A 15,678-nucleotide genomic window follows, 5' to 3' on the forward strand; every position below is an offset into this window, starting at 1 on the left:
TTGCTGCATTATCTCTGTTTCCTTGGGATGGATAGGAGCCTGACTCTGGGGCCTCTCAGTGTCCTTGGTATTTATGGGAGCCTGACTCTGGGCCTTTCTCTTATCTTGCCCTGCCTAGCCCCATCTGTTCCTAACTCCATCTTACTTCATTCTTACACAATAGGTAGCATCTTATTGATTTTTTTAATTTAAAATATACATTATAGGGCAGCCCCGGTGGCACAGCGGTTTAGCACCGCCTGCAGCCCAGGGCGTGATCCTGGAGACCCTGGATCGAGTCCCACATCGGGCTCCCTGCATGGAGCCTGCTTCTCCCTCTGCCTGTGTCTCTGCCTCTCTCTCTCTCTGTCTCTATGAATAAATAAATAAAATCTTAAAAAAAAATAAAATAAAATATACATTATAGGGGGGCCTGGATGGCTCAGTCAGAGAAGCATCTGCCTTGGCTCAGGTCATGATCCCATGGTCCCAGGATCAAGCCCTGCATCAGGCTCCAGCTCAATGGGGAGTCGGCTTCTCCCTCTCCCTCTACCCCCTACTTGTCCTCTCTCTCTTGCTCACTCTCTCTCAAATAAGTAAATAAAATCTTTTTTAAAAAATATAAAATAAAATATACATTATAATAGTACAAATATTGAACATCATTGTATGCTAGTCACTACTCTAACCTTTTATGTATGTATGTATATATATAAAACTCATTTAATCTTTCTATCATTCCTATTATCATCCTCATTTTGCCATGGAGATTTTTCCATATAAAGAGCTTCTGTGGTTTCTTAAAGCTGCATAGGATTTCACTGTAAGGCTGTATCCTAATTTATAAAACATATTGCCTAGCATTGTTTCTATTTTTTGCTCTTACATACTGCGTGACATTGTACAGATGTTGTTTCAAAGACGTAGAGATAGAGCTATAGAACAGATACCTGTAAGAGAGATTGCTGGGTCAGAGGATAAAAACATATGTGATTTTGATGGCTGGTGCCAAGCTGCCCTCTGCAGAGTTACTAGTTCTCTTCATAATTGCTCAGCATTTCTCGTTACTCGTATCATTGGTTGAGTAGGAATATTTCAGTCAATTACAATAATCACAGTCTTTGTTGAGAACATTTATGTAGGACTTCTCTCATTTGATCCTCTACTCCACTCCCATGTGAGTTGGGGATTATCCCTGTTTTACAGATAAGAACACTGAGGTGCAAGGAGGTTAGGTATTTGCCCAGGGCGCTGGGCCGAGGTCAGATCTGCATTTGTCCAGCTCTTTTCTCTGCTTCAGCTGCCACTGACATCAGTCACTGGCCCTGCCTCTTGCTGCTGGGTCTCTGTCACTTACATCATATTTCCCGAGGCTGGAAGGAGCTGAAGGCCCTTGACCTAGTGGCAGCCTCCATGATTCCCTCATACTCTGGGCTCTCCAGGAAACCTATGCTGGCCTGGAATAAGTCCTCCTGTGTTTGATCAAGAGGTTTAAGCTCTAAGGCCTTCCCTTCTCGGGGGGTGTGGGGAGGTTGAGAGCTGGCGAAGCTGAGGCCCTGTGCCTGGTGCCACAATTTTGAAGTCAGGTTGGCCAGCAGGGTCTCTGCTAGCAGTTCCAAGACAAATTGATCTCAGTAACGGAGGCCAAAGTGGCTCCAGCTAAGATCCTTTCTCCTGGCCTCAGGTGGGCTATCGTTGCTAGTGAGAACAAATTACAGCAATATTTCTGGGGAAATGACTAACAGTATTTTCCTGGGAGTGTTGGAAGAGGCAGCATTGGAGTGTTTGAGACCATGGACTTGAGCCAGACTGCCTGGGGTTTTATGGTAGTTTCCTATGGCTGCTGTAACAAATTACTGCAAATTTGGGAGCTTAAAACATTACAAATTGATTTTCTTTTCTACACCTTTATGTATTTACTTGTAAGTTTAAATTCTTGAGGGGTACAGCATCACATGAATTCTATGACCAATGGCTTTAGCAGGAAGGTTGCTTGGGAATTTGGCATGAACCATGCCACTGCTTCCACAAGCATGAATTGCTTCTCCCCAGACTACTCTGGTTTGGTTTGTTTTGCCACCGGGAGTCACCCTGTTGTTCTTTGCTTTGTTCACGTAAGCATAGCTCTTGCCTGGATGGAATTCAGTTTCATCTCACGCATAAACACCTTCAATTTTAAGAAGATCTGTGTGCTCCCTCTGGTTCTGGAAACCCCACGTATAGCCAGCAAACACGGCCTAGCACCACAGCCCTGTGGACATACTTGTCATTCTAAGAGTCCTGTTCCCAGCAAGCGTCCACAGGCCCTGGGACGGCTGGGTGGCTCAGCAGTTGAGCGTTTGCCTTTGGCTCAGGGCATGGTCCTGGTGCTGGGATCGAGTCCCACATCAGGCTCCCTGCGAGGAGCCTGCTTCTCTCTCTGCCTACATTGTGTATCTCCCTCTGCCTCTCTCTGTGTATCTCTCATGAATAAATAAATAAGATCTTTAAAAAAAAAGGAAAAAAAAGCCTCCACAGGCCCCAAGATGGTAGGAAGAGAAAGGTATAGCGAAATATCACAAAGTTGTTATTATTATGTACCTCTGGAGGTCAGAAGCCTGAAACGGGTTTCACTGAGATAAAATCAAGGTGTCAGTAGGGCCGTGTTCCTTCTGGAGGCTCTTGGGGAGAATCTGTCTTCTTGCCTTTTCCAACTTCTAGGGGCTGCCTTGGTTCATGACCCCGGTCCATCTTCAAAGCCAGCAGGATAGCATCATGAGACCTCTGCTTCCATGATCAAATCTTCTTCCTCACGCCTGCCTGCTTCCCCCTCTATTTTCCTTATAAGGACCCTCGTGATTATACTGGGTCCACCCAGATAATCCAAGATAATCTTCCCATCCCGGATCCTTAACTTAATCACATGTACTAAGTCCTTGCCATCATATAAGGTAACATACACAGGTTCTGGGGATTATTAGTACATTTTCTGCCTACTACAGTTTGTCTCTAGAGTCTATCACTCACTAATTGTGTCACCTTGGACAAGTCATTGTACCTCTTGTTCAGGTTCCCCATCATTAAAATGAGGATATAGGGATCCCTGGGTGGCGCAGCGGTTTGGCGCCTGCCTTTGGCCCAGGGCGTGATCCTGAAGACCCGGGATCGAATCCCACGTTGGGCTCCCGGTGCATGGAGCCTGCTTCTCCCTCTGCCTGTGTCTCTGCCTCTCTCTCTCTCTCTCTCTGTGTGTGTGACTATTATAAATAAATAAAAATTTAAAAAAATAAAATAAAATAAAATAAAATAAAATAAAATGAAGATATAAGGGCAGCCCAGGTAGTTCAACGGTTTAGCGCTGCCTTCAGCCCAGGGTGTGATCCTGGAGACCCAGGATCGAGTCCCGCGTCGGGCTCCCTGCATGGAGCCTGCTTCTCCCTCTACCTGTGTCTCTGCCTCTCTCTGTGTCTCTCATGAGTAAAATAATAAAATCTTTTTTAAAAAAATGAAGATATAATAATTCCTACTCTGTAGGACTGTTAGGAGGATTAAAAGGGTTGATATTCCTCAAGTGTTTATAATAATGCCATAGAAGTGTCTGCTAGCTAAAATATATTAAATAACTAAAAGCATGCATACGGTTTGATTTAGCACTCCTATCATTTGTAACCTATTTCATAGAACAGAAGACGCGTTAGGCCACATAAAGCGGCCTAACATTGTCCATATTGGCATTAAGGGGCGGGGGGAGTACAAATAGGAAATCACTGGATTGTCCATAACGGGAGACTGACTGGATCAGTTGTGGTACACATGGAATTTAAGGGAGCTTTTTTTTTTTTAATATTTTATTTATTTATTCATGATAGACCATGAGAGAGAGAGAGGCAGACACAGGCAGAGGGGGAAGCAGGCCCCATGCTGGGAGCCCAACGCGGGACTGGATCCCGGGACTCCAGGATCACGCCCTGGGCCAAAGGCAGGCACTGAACCACTGAGCCACCCAGGGATCCCCTTTCAGGGAGCTTTTAAAGAGAATACGTTAGACCCATACTCATCAGACCTCCAGGAATGTTGTCCTAAGCAAAAGTTAAATTAGAGGAGGAAGTTACAGAGTCATGACTCATGATCTCATTTGTAGCATGATCCTTCTTGTAAACCAAGTATCAACCTACTAGAATTGTTGTAGATACTTGGGGCAATTATTTAACCTCTGAGGGCCTCTGTTTCTTCACCTGTGAAATGAGGGTAACGGTAGCTCTCCTCGCCTCTGAAACTCTAGTGAGGATTACACGGGATGCGTCGCCTCAGCTCCTTAAGATCCTTTCGAGCAGCTGCATAGCCTGGCTATCTGTGCAAAGTGGTTTAAAGCAGACAGAGGGCTGGAAGGAGGCATCCGGACGCTCATCTGGTTGCTCGCAGGAAGGGAAAGGAAGTTCAGAAGTGTGTGAAGCACTGATCCCCTGTGTGTGTGGAGGCTAGCTGGAGGCTGGGTGGAGGCTAGCTGGAGGCTGGGTGGAGGCTAGGGGGAGGCTGGGTGGAGGCTGGGTGGAGGCTAGCTGGAGGCTGGGTGGAGGCTGGGTGGAGGCTAGCTGGAGGCTGGGTGGAGGCTAGCTGGAGGCTGGGTGGAGGCTGGGTGGAGGCCAGCGGTTGGAACCTCAGTACCTTTCCCTGTGCTAATGCTTTATTGGTGGTTTGGACACCATCGCGCTGGCCACAGACGGAACCGGGGAACATGCCACGATTCGAGGTCACCCTCGAAGGGGAGTCTCCCTAGGAGAGCTGGGGGGCGGGGGGGGGGCGCAGGAGAGCCCTCAACCGCGCCGGCCTCGTGTGTCCGCAGCATCTACTGCCGAGGCTGCTCCAAGCCGCTGTGCTGCTCGTGCGCGCTCCTGGACAGCAGCCACGGCGAGCTCAAGTGCGACATCAGCGCGGAGATCCAGCAGCGCCAGGAGGAGCTGGACACCATGGCCCGGGTGCTGCAGGAGCAGGACGGCGCCTTCGGGGCGGCGCACGCGCAGATGCACTCGGCCGTCAGCCAGCTGGGCCGCGCGCGCGCCGACACCGAGGCGCTGATCCACGCACGGGTGCGCCAGCTGGTGGAGCACGTGCTGGCGCGGGAGCAGGAGCTGCTCGCGGGGGTCACGGCGCGGTACCAGCGCTGCTACGAGGAGCTGGCGGGCCGCATGGGCCGCCTGGAGGCCGTGCTGCAGCGCATCCGCACGGGGAGCGCGCTGGTGCGCAGGATGAAGCTCTACGCCTCGGACCAGGAGGTGCTGGACATGCACGGCTTCCTGCGCGACGCGCTCCACCGCCTGCGCCAGGAGGAGCCCCACGACCTGCACACGGCCGTGCGCACCGACGGCTTCGAGGAATTCAAAGTGCGCCTGCAGGAGCTCGTCTCCTGCATCACCCGGGGCACAGGTGAGCGCCCGCCCCTTTGCATCCTTTTGCATCACTGTTGCTCCCTGGGTGGGGGGAAGGGGCCGGAAAGGACCATTTGCAGGTGGCAGAAGCGGAAACTGTGGCTTTTGACACGTGAAGTCTCGGGTTTGCTCGCATGGTAGATTCTAGAGCACAGGGTAAGGAGGAGGGGAGGCCCTGGGGTGGGTCTGCGGCCTCCCAAGGGGGTCACGTTTTACCAATTTGCAAGACCCTTTAGGATGAGCTGTGATGTGGCGATCCTCAGAGAAGTCAAAATACAAAGCTGAGAACCAGACCCAGTATCAGTTCAGCCCCGGAGAGAGAAGCACTCCAGGAAGTTCCTCTTCAGCCCGGTATCTAGCAACAGAGCAGTCAGCGGTGAAGTTAGAGCAGAAGGGAGCGGAGAAAACCCGCTCCCTTGGATGGATTTTTTTAAAAAATATTTTATTTAAAAAATATATTTTATTTGTTTATTCATGAGAGACATAGAGAGAGAGAGAGGCAGAGACACGGGCAGAGAGAGAAGCAGGCTCCATGCAGGGAGCCCGACGTGGGACTCGATCCTGGGTCTCCAGGAACACGCCCTGGGCCAAAGCCGGTGCTAAATCACTGAGCCACCCAGGCTGTCCCCTTGGATGGATATTTACCCCCAAAAATTTGGATGGTTGGTTGGTTGTTGAGTGGTTGGATGTTTACCCAAAACCATGCTGTGGCTCAGTGGAGGAGATGCTTTGCCTCCCCCATGGCCTGTCATCTGGACCAACTGCCCACCTTCGTGGGCCCTGCCTGGTATTGGGCACTTGGGAAGTGGACAGCAGGCCAGTTCCTGAGCTCAAGAGTTGTCCAGTCCAACCAGGACACAGATGGGACACATTACATAGCTGGAGATGAGGTAGTGCTTGGCTCTGCAGTCCAAATCCAGGAGTCGTGGCGACTCTGTATGAGCTGGTGATGTCGGGGAGGGGGTGGGGGGCTTTCAGAAGACACTGGGGGAAGAGATGCCCAACAGGGCCCCCAGGGCGAGGAACCTTTAAAAGCCCTTAGACAAAAATCTCTAGGCTGAAATCTGAGCTCTAGATAGATAACTGGTGTGAGGACGCCCTTACTGGGAGAGGGGTGGGTGGCAACAGAATCTGAAGGCATCTGAGCAAGCGCCAGCCATGGGGGCTCCCTCAGCTCCCTCTCTCCTGCCCTTGGGGCTGGTGGACGTGGGCCCATAAAAGCATAATTCTAGAGTGGTCATGGACTCGTGCCTCCTCCACAAGGCAGCGAATGTTACTCCATATACAGGAAACGACCCCCACAGAGTTTAAGCAGCTTGTCTTTGGTACCGTAACTGGGCAGTGGCAGGGAAAGGAGCTGTGGGTCATAAGAGTACCGTGACGCTCTCACTGTATGCAGAGAAGTCAGCGAGCAATAACAGCCTTTGGATTGTTCACACTTTGCCTTGGTGGCGGCCAAGAAATGGACAGGTGCGCCTGGGGCTTGTTCTCTTCTGCTTCCCCCCTCCCTTTTGGGTTCATGCTCACTGCAGTTAGGGAGCTCTCCTTCCACATGGCAGCCCCTCCACGGAGCCCCTCTCCCGCTGCCGTGAGAGGTCCTGAAGCATGAGTCTAGGAAAAGCAGCAGGGACATTTCCTCTGTCTCCGGCCCAAGCCAAAATATCCCTGACCTGCCTTTGACCTTTTCTGTGTTCTCCAGATCTAGCTGTACCCAGGAGAGCCAGCCCAGACGCTGCCGGCACTCCCAGGGATTCTTTAGACGTTGACCAGGTGAGAGGGGTTGAGGTCTGAAGGGGAGGCGGTATGGTCCAGCAGATCGGCGGCTCCGGAGTTCCCCTGCGTCAGGAAGGAAACAGTCTTCTTGTCCCCGTGTCTGCAGGCAGTAGAGGAGGGAGAGTGCCTGAGAGGGATGGCAGGTGGCTGGACTGGAGCTTTCGGTGGGAGGGAAGAAAGGAAGGCTGGCTGGTTCTGGAACTGGCTGGTTCTGGGCTGCTGAATGCCAGAGTGGCACTTGATGGGTTCGGGAAGGGGTGGACAGGAGGTGAAGAAGGCGGTCGCTGTGGGTGGCCCTGATAGTTGTGGTAGAGGACCTCTCCCTTATCCTGTACCCCACCCCAGATACGTGAGCCTTTTCCTGGAATCGACATAAGGGCCTTCCCTTCCTCTCTCCCTACACTTGGCTCTTGGAGCAAGAATGGGGCCAGGAGTCAGACCTCAGGCCCAGCAGCTTGGGTTTCATTGGTGTGATTTCAGGAGCAGCATGTATGCAGGAACCATAGTTTCTCGGGATTTGGAGGTGTCCATAACCCCCCTATGTTGGCATTCCCTCTGCAGCACCCTTGACCTGTGGCTGTCCACACACACACCTCCAGGAACTTGAAGCTCACTCATTCTTGAGGCGGCCACTCCCGTCTCTGGATTGCTCTTAGATTGCTTGCCTGGGTGAAAATGCAGGGGCACCTCTTTGGCTTGCTCTCTTGGATGATTGCAGGCATGATTCCTCTCCTTCGGGCTAAGTTTCCTGAGTTCCTTCTTGGACCAGGCATCTGGTCTCCTCCACATCCTGCTCATCCATGTGTGCGTGCCCCTCCCTGTCAAGGATGTGCACGCCAGACTGATCCATGGAAAGCAGGTCTGGTGGTAGCAGTCAGGTGAGCCTTCCTAGCTTTGCCATGCATGGCCTTTAGGAGAGAGAGATTGCTATAGACAGAGGCAATCTGGAGAGACTTCCTGGAGGAGGCAGGATTTAGCCTCTGAGAATTTTAGAGCTAGGAGAGAGCATGGAGTCTAACCCCCTCTGTTGTACAGGATGAAGGTATGGCCCAGGGAGAGGGTGACTTAACTCAGGGCTCCATGACATGGCGAACTATAGGTAGGACTAGAAGCCAACTCCTAATTGCCTTGGGTACTGCATCCCCATATGTTTAGCTTGAAAAGTAAAAAAGGACATTTTATTGTATTTTTTAGATCAGTAATACAGTCACATTGTCAGAAATAAAAACACAGAAAGTGATAAATATGTCAACTGTACTCCAATTTTTTAAACTTTTGTACACTCACAATTTCTGCATTTCACTGTATATAAGTTGTACTAAAAATTTTTTTCCTGGCCCCCAGGTGATGATAATTTATAGCTAAGTTGAGAACCACTGTTTTGAGGTAGGGAGGACACTCACCTAGCACTCACCTAGCATCCCTCCCTACTCCATTCCTCATTTGAGCCTTCCATTAGCCAGCATCACAATGATTTCTTATACTGCCTAAGACTGTAATTGTGCATATCCTATATTTTCACATAATACCCTACGTATGGCACCTTGCCGCCCAAGTCCTGCACATACCTTACCTGGATTTGAAAAAAGAAAGAAAATGATACATAATGTCTCACTCCCACCTTGTCCCTGTCTTTCTACTTCTCATGCCCATGTACCTATTAATTTCTTACATATCCTTCCAGAATTTTTTTTTTAAGATTTTATTTATTTATTCATAGAGACAGAGAGAGAGAGGCAGAGACACAGGCAGAGGAGAAGCAGGCATCATACAGAGAGCCCGATGTGGGACTCGATCCAGGGTCTCCAGGATCACGCCCTGGGCTGCAGGCAGCGCTAAACTGCTGCGCCACCAGGGCTGCCCATTCCAGAATTTCTTTATCTAACTACAAGCAAATACGATTACAGGTAGTTGGTTTTTCCGTTCCTTTTTGGTACAAAGGTAGCATAATACCATATATTCATAGTATTGTGGCCAAGCTTTTTCACCCAAGGAAGTATTCTGGAATTCTCTGGAATTCTTACACTGTCCATAGGTAGGGAGCTTCCTGATGCCTTCTGACATCTGCATAGTGGCCTATGGAATGGATGTGACGTACTATATTTAGCCAGTTCCCTGCCAGGGCATATTTGGGTTGTTTTGGTATTACAGTGCTAGAATGAATAAGTCCCCACAGAAATCCTATTTAAAAAAAAAAAAAAAAATCCTATGAATAACTGTGCAAAGTGTCCCGGGTCCACAGAGCCCGGCTGTCTTCCAGGTCCCAGTCCCTGGTTAATGAACAGCATTTTGCTGGGTCTTATGTGACCTCTCACTATCCTATCCACTACTTAGCAGTTTGAACTTGGGACATCAGAAGAATGCAAAATAATAATAATAATAAAAATTTTTTTAGTTTAAAATTTTTTTAAATTAAAAAAAAGAATGCTCTTTTTTGCAAAGCCTCTTGCTTTACTTTGGTAGCAGGCTGGAGAAGGGGGCAGGGAGGCCAGTGGAGCTGGGGGAGGGGAACAGATTTCACACACTGGGAGCCCCAGGGACCCATGGAGCAGCCCTGGCGAGGTGGCAGGCACGGTCCGGCTGTCCCAGGAGAAAGTCCGGTCCTTCCTCGAGGCGAGGAGAAAGGCCACTCTTGGGCCCATGCCCCGGCTTTAGGAAGCAGGAGCTGGGCTTTTGGTACCAACACTTGATCCCTCTTGAAAGCGTTGCTTTACTTTCATGGCATGGGTGTGAGAGGCGATGAGAAGACGCAGCGGTAGGCTTGACTGGGACTGCCCAGCTTAGAGGCGTTTTCCTTTGACTTCTAGGCTCTTTTTTTTTTTTTAAAGATTTTATTTATTTATTCATAATAGACACACACAGAGAGAGAAGCAGAGACACAGGCAGAGGGAGAAGCAGGCTCCATGCAGGGAGCCTGATGCGGGACTTGATCCCGGACCCCGGGGTCACACCCTCGGCCAAAGGCAGGCACTAAACCGCTGAGCCACCCAGGGATCCCTCTAGGCTCTTTTTGTAATGATGTTATAATACTTCAATGAAAAAAATAAAACATTTTAAAGCTATAAAGTGACTGGAAATCAGTCATCATGATTTTTTTGTCTTTAGTGAGCCCTCCTGTGTGTCCCCTGCTTCGTTAACAGGAGAGTCAGGGTGTCATGGGTGCAGCAGAGGCAGAGAGAAGAAGGCAGGCCCACCTGTGGGGCGTTCATAGCTCATAGAAGTTCATAGTTCATAGAAGGGGGTCTTCACCTACTAGTGAGTCATAGATCCAGACGCAAAAGGACCTTTTCAACTTCTTTTAAAAAAGGACCTTTTCAACTTCTTTTAAAAAACTTCCATAAATGATAAAATACAACATAATATGTGATAAAATACAACATAATGTAAAATAACCCCAGCTGCAGAATTGCTGGATCATATGGTCATTCTGGTTCTTTTTTAAGATTTTATTTATTCATAAAAAAAATAAAAAAATAAAAAATAAAAAAATATTTTATTTATTCATGAGAGATACAGAGAGAGAGAGAGAGGCAGAGACACAGGCAGAGGGAGAAGCAGGCTCCATGCAGGGAGCCTGACGTGGGACTCGATCCTGGGACTCCAAGATCACGCCCTGGGCCGAAGGCAGGCGCCAAACCACTGAGCCACCCAGGGATCCTGGTCATTCTATTTTTTTATGTTTTGAGGAGTCACTCTGCAATTTTCCATGGTGGGCTACGCCGTCCTGCATTCCCACCAACGGTGCGCAGGGGCTCTGTTTTCTTTACATCTTCACCCGCATTTTTTTCCGTAATAGCCATCCTCACGGGTGTGAGGTGGTTTCAATTTTTGACCACTACCCCCTGAGAAATATATTTTATATCTAGTCTACAGTATATGCACATGGACATGCCAAACTGTGACTAAAATGATAGTTTTGCACAGTAAATTACACTTGTTACATGGGATGTGCTCTAATGCTTTCTGTTCTGTACTATTGTGCATAACGTTTAAAAATGCTAGTCCTGACCTACTGGATTGCTTCCATGGTCCGCCAGTGGGTCACAGACTACAGTTTGAAAAATACTGGTGTAGAGCACTCTGCGGAGATTGTATGCGTTCCTAGAGGCCCAGGAGATCGTCTGTTCTCTCCCCTTCCCCCAGATACACACTCTGCTCTGATCCAGAGGGACCGCTCTCCTTCCTTTCTGTAAAGATGCTGAGAAAAAGAAATCCAGGAAGGAAGAGGGGGCAAAAGAAATCAGTCCATTATAGCAAATGATACGGGAGCCCACATCCCACATCAGAGTGCTTGAGACCAAGGAGAGCCCCGGCTGGGGGTTCCGGTGCAGCACGTGGCTCCATCCCGTGCTGGGTTTCCCCTTCCTGCCCCCAGCACGGGTTTGGCCAGGCAGTTCCCGGGGTTCCCCCTGTGAGTGTGGTCCTGACCCCTCCTCTACCACACAGGAGGGAGAGAGCTTGTCCCTGGGAGGAAGGCATATCCCCGGCCTCCTCCTAATCTCACAGTCCAGGGTCTGGCTTCTCCAGAGTAGCTCTGCTCGAGGACGCACCCCGTCCAGCTGTGAGGGGTTCCCTTTCCTTCACTACACAGCTCACCGCAGGGCTCTGCTCATGGTCATCTCCTGGGCACACACGGAGCTGGAGCACCAACGGGGCAGGATTGGAGGCAGGAATAGCAGGCCAGGGTTCCTGGAGCCGAACGCCAGAGTCTGGGCCTCCCCTCTCCGAGGGACACTTCCCACATCACTTGTCACTTATTTTCAGCAAACTGTCCAGCGGATGCTTCACAGTAGAGAAAGGTGGTGTGGAGGGATAGAAAGGAGAGACAGTGACTAAAGAAAAGGGAACTTGGGGACACCTGGGTGGCTCAGTCGGTTGAGTGTCCGCCTTCAGCTCAGGTCATGATCCCAGGGTCCTGGGATGGAGCCCCACAGCTGGCTCCCTGCTCAGTGAGGAGCCTGCTTCTCCCTCTCCTTCTCTCTGCCACTGTCCCTTCTTAGGCTCTCTCCCCACCCCCTCTCTGTCAAATAAATAAATAAATAAATAAATAAATAAATAAATAAATAATAAATAAAGGAACTTGCATTTCAGAAACACTAGATTCAAACCCTGCCTTGGTCCAGGACCTTGGGGAATCAGATAGCTTCACCCCTTGTCCCTCTGACCCTTCTCTTAGGTTGGCAATAACCACGGGATGGTCCCTGTTTCTTTCTTTTAACGGTAATCTTTTTTTTTCTATTGTGGGAAAATTCATAGAGGGAAGTCGCCATCTGAACCATCTTAGAGAGTACAGTTGGGTGACCTCTAGCACCCTCAGTCTTGTACAGCCACCCCACCCAGCTGGGCCATTGCCCCGAAAGGAGACGTGGCCCTGTTCGCCTGGGGGGTGCCGTACAACGTGCGTTCTTCTCTGGCTGCCTTCATTTCATTTAGCGCAGCGTGCAAGGTTCATCCAGGCTGCACCTTCCTTCTTGTGGCCAAATAATGTCCCGACCAATGGCTGCGCCGCATTTTGTGTATCTACTCAGCACCTGATGGACCTTTTGGCCGCTGTGAATATTCGTGTGCAGGTTTCTGTTTGAACATGTTTCCAGTCCGTTGGGCCTGTGCCTGGGAGCAGAATTGTTGGCTCATTTGGAAATTCTGTGGTTAGCTTTTGGAGGAACTGCCCCTGCCTGCTTCCTTTTGACTTAGATGTAGGACACACTTCACCTGGTGCGACCAAAACAGTACTGACCGTTATCGGTGGTGGCACTTAGGAAGTGCCAGGTGCTCTTCTAAGCACGCTTCATCCACAGCGTCCCCTGAGACCGCTGGTACCGGTATTCCCGTTCTGCACAGGGGAACTGAGGCCGGAGTAGTTTTAAGTGATGTGTCCCGGGTGTGTACTGGCTTCTCTGGCCGCGTGGGATCAAGGCCCGGGGGCAGAGTGAGGGTCACGGCGAAGCTCCCAGGGAGGGTGTCCTCGCTGTTGGAACTCCGCACCTGGAGAGGATTGGCTTCCGTGGGGAGTGAGAGCTTTGTTTCTAGAGCTAGCTGTTGAGCAAGCTGTCAGGCCTTCTGGTCCGTGCGATACCAGAAGTCACTGGCTGGCTCTGGGCGAGAGCCAGCACCTCATGGGCCCGAGAAGGTGAGGTCCTGGAGGGTGCGAGGAGGAATTCCTGGTCCCTGGGCCGCCCCCAGGCCGGGGTTCTCATTTCCATCTGTTTCTAGACCCCACCGCCGGAGGAGATGCTGGAGAGTCCGGCGCAGGCCCCGCAGCTGACGGAGACCCACACTGGGGCTTTGGTACAGTCGGTGCCCGGGGTCCACCCGGTGCCGGTACACGCCTACTCCATCAGAGACCCGTCCTGCAGAGAGGTGAGCTTCCCTCCGCACCCCACCCAAGGCCCAGGTCCCACCCGGCAGGCGGGGCCGATTGGGGTGAGAATGCAGGCCTTTGTCAGCACCGACTCTGTTCTCTCCCTTGCTCCTGGGGGCCATGCTGCAAAGCCCCCCATAAGCACGAGCCGCTCCGGGGCGGGCAGAGGCCTGCAAAGGCGGTGGTCAGCGCACAGCCAGTGCGTGTGATGGCTCAGGGGGCACCCTGTGTGGAGAGAGACACGATCTGCACGGCGAGAGCGGGGGGACCGGGGTGAGGGAGGCCCACAGGCCCCTGCCACCCAGGTCTGCATCTCTGCCCACCGCCCCGGCACCCCCGAAGGCTGCTAACCTGGCCTCTGACTCCCTGCCGTGTAGGAGGTCTGCAACAAAGTCACTCCCCAGAAGAGGAAGTCCTGCCAAACTGAGTGCCCCAGGAAGGCCATCAAGATGGAGTCTGAGGAGGAGCGGGAGACTCGGTTGGCCCAGAGCTCCCCGGAGCAGCCCAGGCCCAGCACCTCCAAGGCGGTCTCGCCACCCCTGGATGGGCCCTCCAGCCCCGAAAGTCCCATCATGGGAAACGAGGTCTTTCTGCCCAACAGCAACCACTCAACCGGCGACCCTGGGGAGGCAGGTAGGGAGGCGGGCAGGCGGCAGAGGCCAAAGCCAGCGTGCTGTCCTCCAAGGCCTGGGTGGGACCCAGGGAGGCCAAAGGCAACATCGTCCCCCTTTTGTTGTGCCCTCAGCTGCCACCAGAGGGGAGAGGGGACACCCACGGTTTGCCAGAGGAGGGAGTGAGGATGGATACAAGTTACTGCGTGATGTACTGGGATTCCAGTGCGAGGAAGCCCGTGGTTCCGTAGCTCCTTCCCCCGACACACACAAGGGTGCATCTGTTGGTGGGTACCTAGCACGTGCCCAGAGAGACCTCGGGGAAAGTCCACACCTCTCACTTCCCAAATTTGTCTGCAAAGGTCACCTGCCTCAAGTGTGCCTCATTTGTCCTTCAATCTCTCTTAGGGACGCTGCCAGACAGGGAGTCCTGGGGCATGAGCTGAGGTCAACTAATAGAATTCTGGAATGGTCGAGACAGTTCTTTCTAGATCTGCTTCACCCAGAGGCCCCCTTTGTTTTCATTCTAGATCCCAGACTGAGCCCTGATCCTGCTTGCACACTGAGCCCTGACCGACATTCCTTGCTCACAATGCTATTGGTAATCAAAAGGTTTTGATTAACCAAATAAAGTATCTTCTAAGCCAAACATCTCAGCTCATGAGGCTGAGGGTTGGAGCAAACCAACGTGCTTCTTTCTCTAGGATTGCAAAAGTTCCAAAGCAGGTGCTGCTTGCCAAGTTGCCTGTATCGGGGAGCAAATTCCGATTTCAAGGCCAATAGCTAAATCGAGTATTCACGCACAGGGCACAGTAGGCAGTGACAGAAAGCCGTTTTGAATAAGCAGACCCTGATGGAAGGTCCCTCGTAAAGAGGGGTGTCAGGAACCAAGCTGAATAAACAGACCCAGACCAGCAGGCATGCCCGGGGAATATTCCCATCTCCCCCCGCTGCAGGGCACACGTCGTCTGCCCCATCCACTGGCCCTTCAGGGATTCCCACGGAGTGTATACCTGGGGCCCCACCCAGCGGGCGTCCCGGGAGGGCCTAATGCTGTCCCCCCTGCCTTGTTTCAGAGGAACGCGTCGTGGTGATCAGCAGCTCGGAAGACTCAGACGCTGAAAACTCGGTGAGTGGTCCAGAAGTTCGGCCCCGGACTCCTGCCTCCCCCCACTCCAGGTCCCAGGGGACACAGCCACAGCAGGTGACTCTCAGACTTGCCCTGCGCCTGGGGAGTTCTCCAGCGAGGCAGTGAGTTCCCCGCTGTCCTGAGGACAGCCTCCAAATGCCAGCTGCGGGCCCGGACCACCCCAGCCGTCCCCCCGTACCAGGGCAGGAGCCTTCAGTAACCATATGTACTCCTCCGAAATGCTGATAGAACGCTTCCTTCCAGCGCCCTGTCTCTTTGCTGGACTAGCCAATGCCTTTGTCTGGAGCTTCCTTACGCCTGGAGCTTCCTTATGTGTTCTCTAACCTCTAAGTCCTCAGCAAGGAGGGTGGATGAGAACCCATACCCCAGCTAACCGCAGCCAGCGAGGGTCAGCGCAGG

The 15,678-nt window shown here is 51.6% G+C and overlaps 1 protein-coding gene and 1 pseudogene across 6 annotated transcripts in view; one reads left to right on the forward strand and one right to left on the reverse strand.

Moving 5' to 3' along the window:
* The window catches only part of PML (PML nuclear body scaffold), a 45,614-nt gene that overhangs the window by 18,807 nt on the left and 11,129 nt on the right, over positions 1–15,678 (forward strand). For 3 of the 6 annotated variants that reach the window (XM_038580933.1, XM_038580936.1, XM_038580937.1), the window contains exons 3-8: positions 4,802–5,382; positions 7,084–7,154; positions 13,371–13,517; positions 13,896–14,151; positions 14,264–14,416; positions 15,206–15,258. In XM_038580933.1, the coding sequence (XP_038436861.1) occupies positions 4,802–5,382; positions 7,084–7,154; positions 13,371–13,517; positions 13,896–14,151; positions 14,264–14,416; positions 15,206–15,258 (1,261 nt within the window). Of the gene's footprint in view, positions 1–4,801; positions 5,383–7,083; positions 7,155–13,370; positions 13,518–13,895; positions 14,152–14,263; positions 14,417–15,205; positions 15,334–15,678 lie in introns of all 6 variants that reach the window. The other 3 variants (XM_038580934.1, XM_038580938.1, XM_038580935.1) reach the window with 2 other exon arrangements.
* On the reverse strand, positions 1,908–2,240 carry LOC119866941 (annotated as a pseudogene).

This window comes from Canis lupus, chromosome 30, assembly GCF_011100685.1.
Source record: "Canis lupus familiaris isolate Mischka breed German Shepherd chromosome 30, alternate assembly UU_Cfam_GSD_1.0, whole genome shotgun sequence".
NCBI lineage: Eukaryota > Metazoa > Chordata > Mammalia > Carnivora > Canidae > Canis > Canis lupus.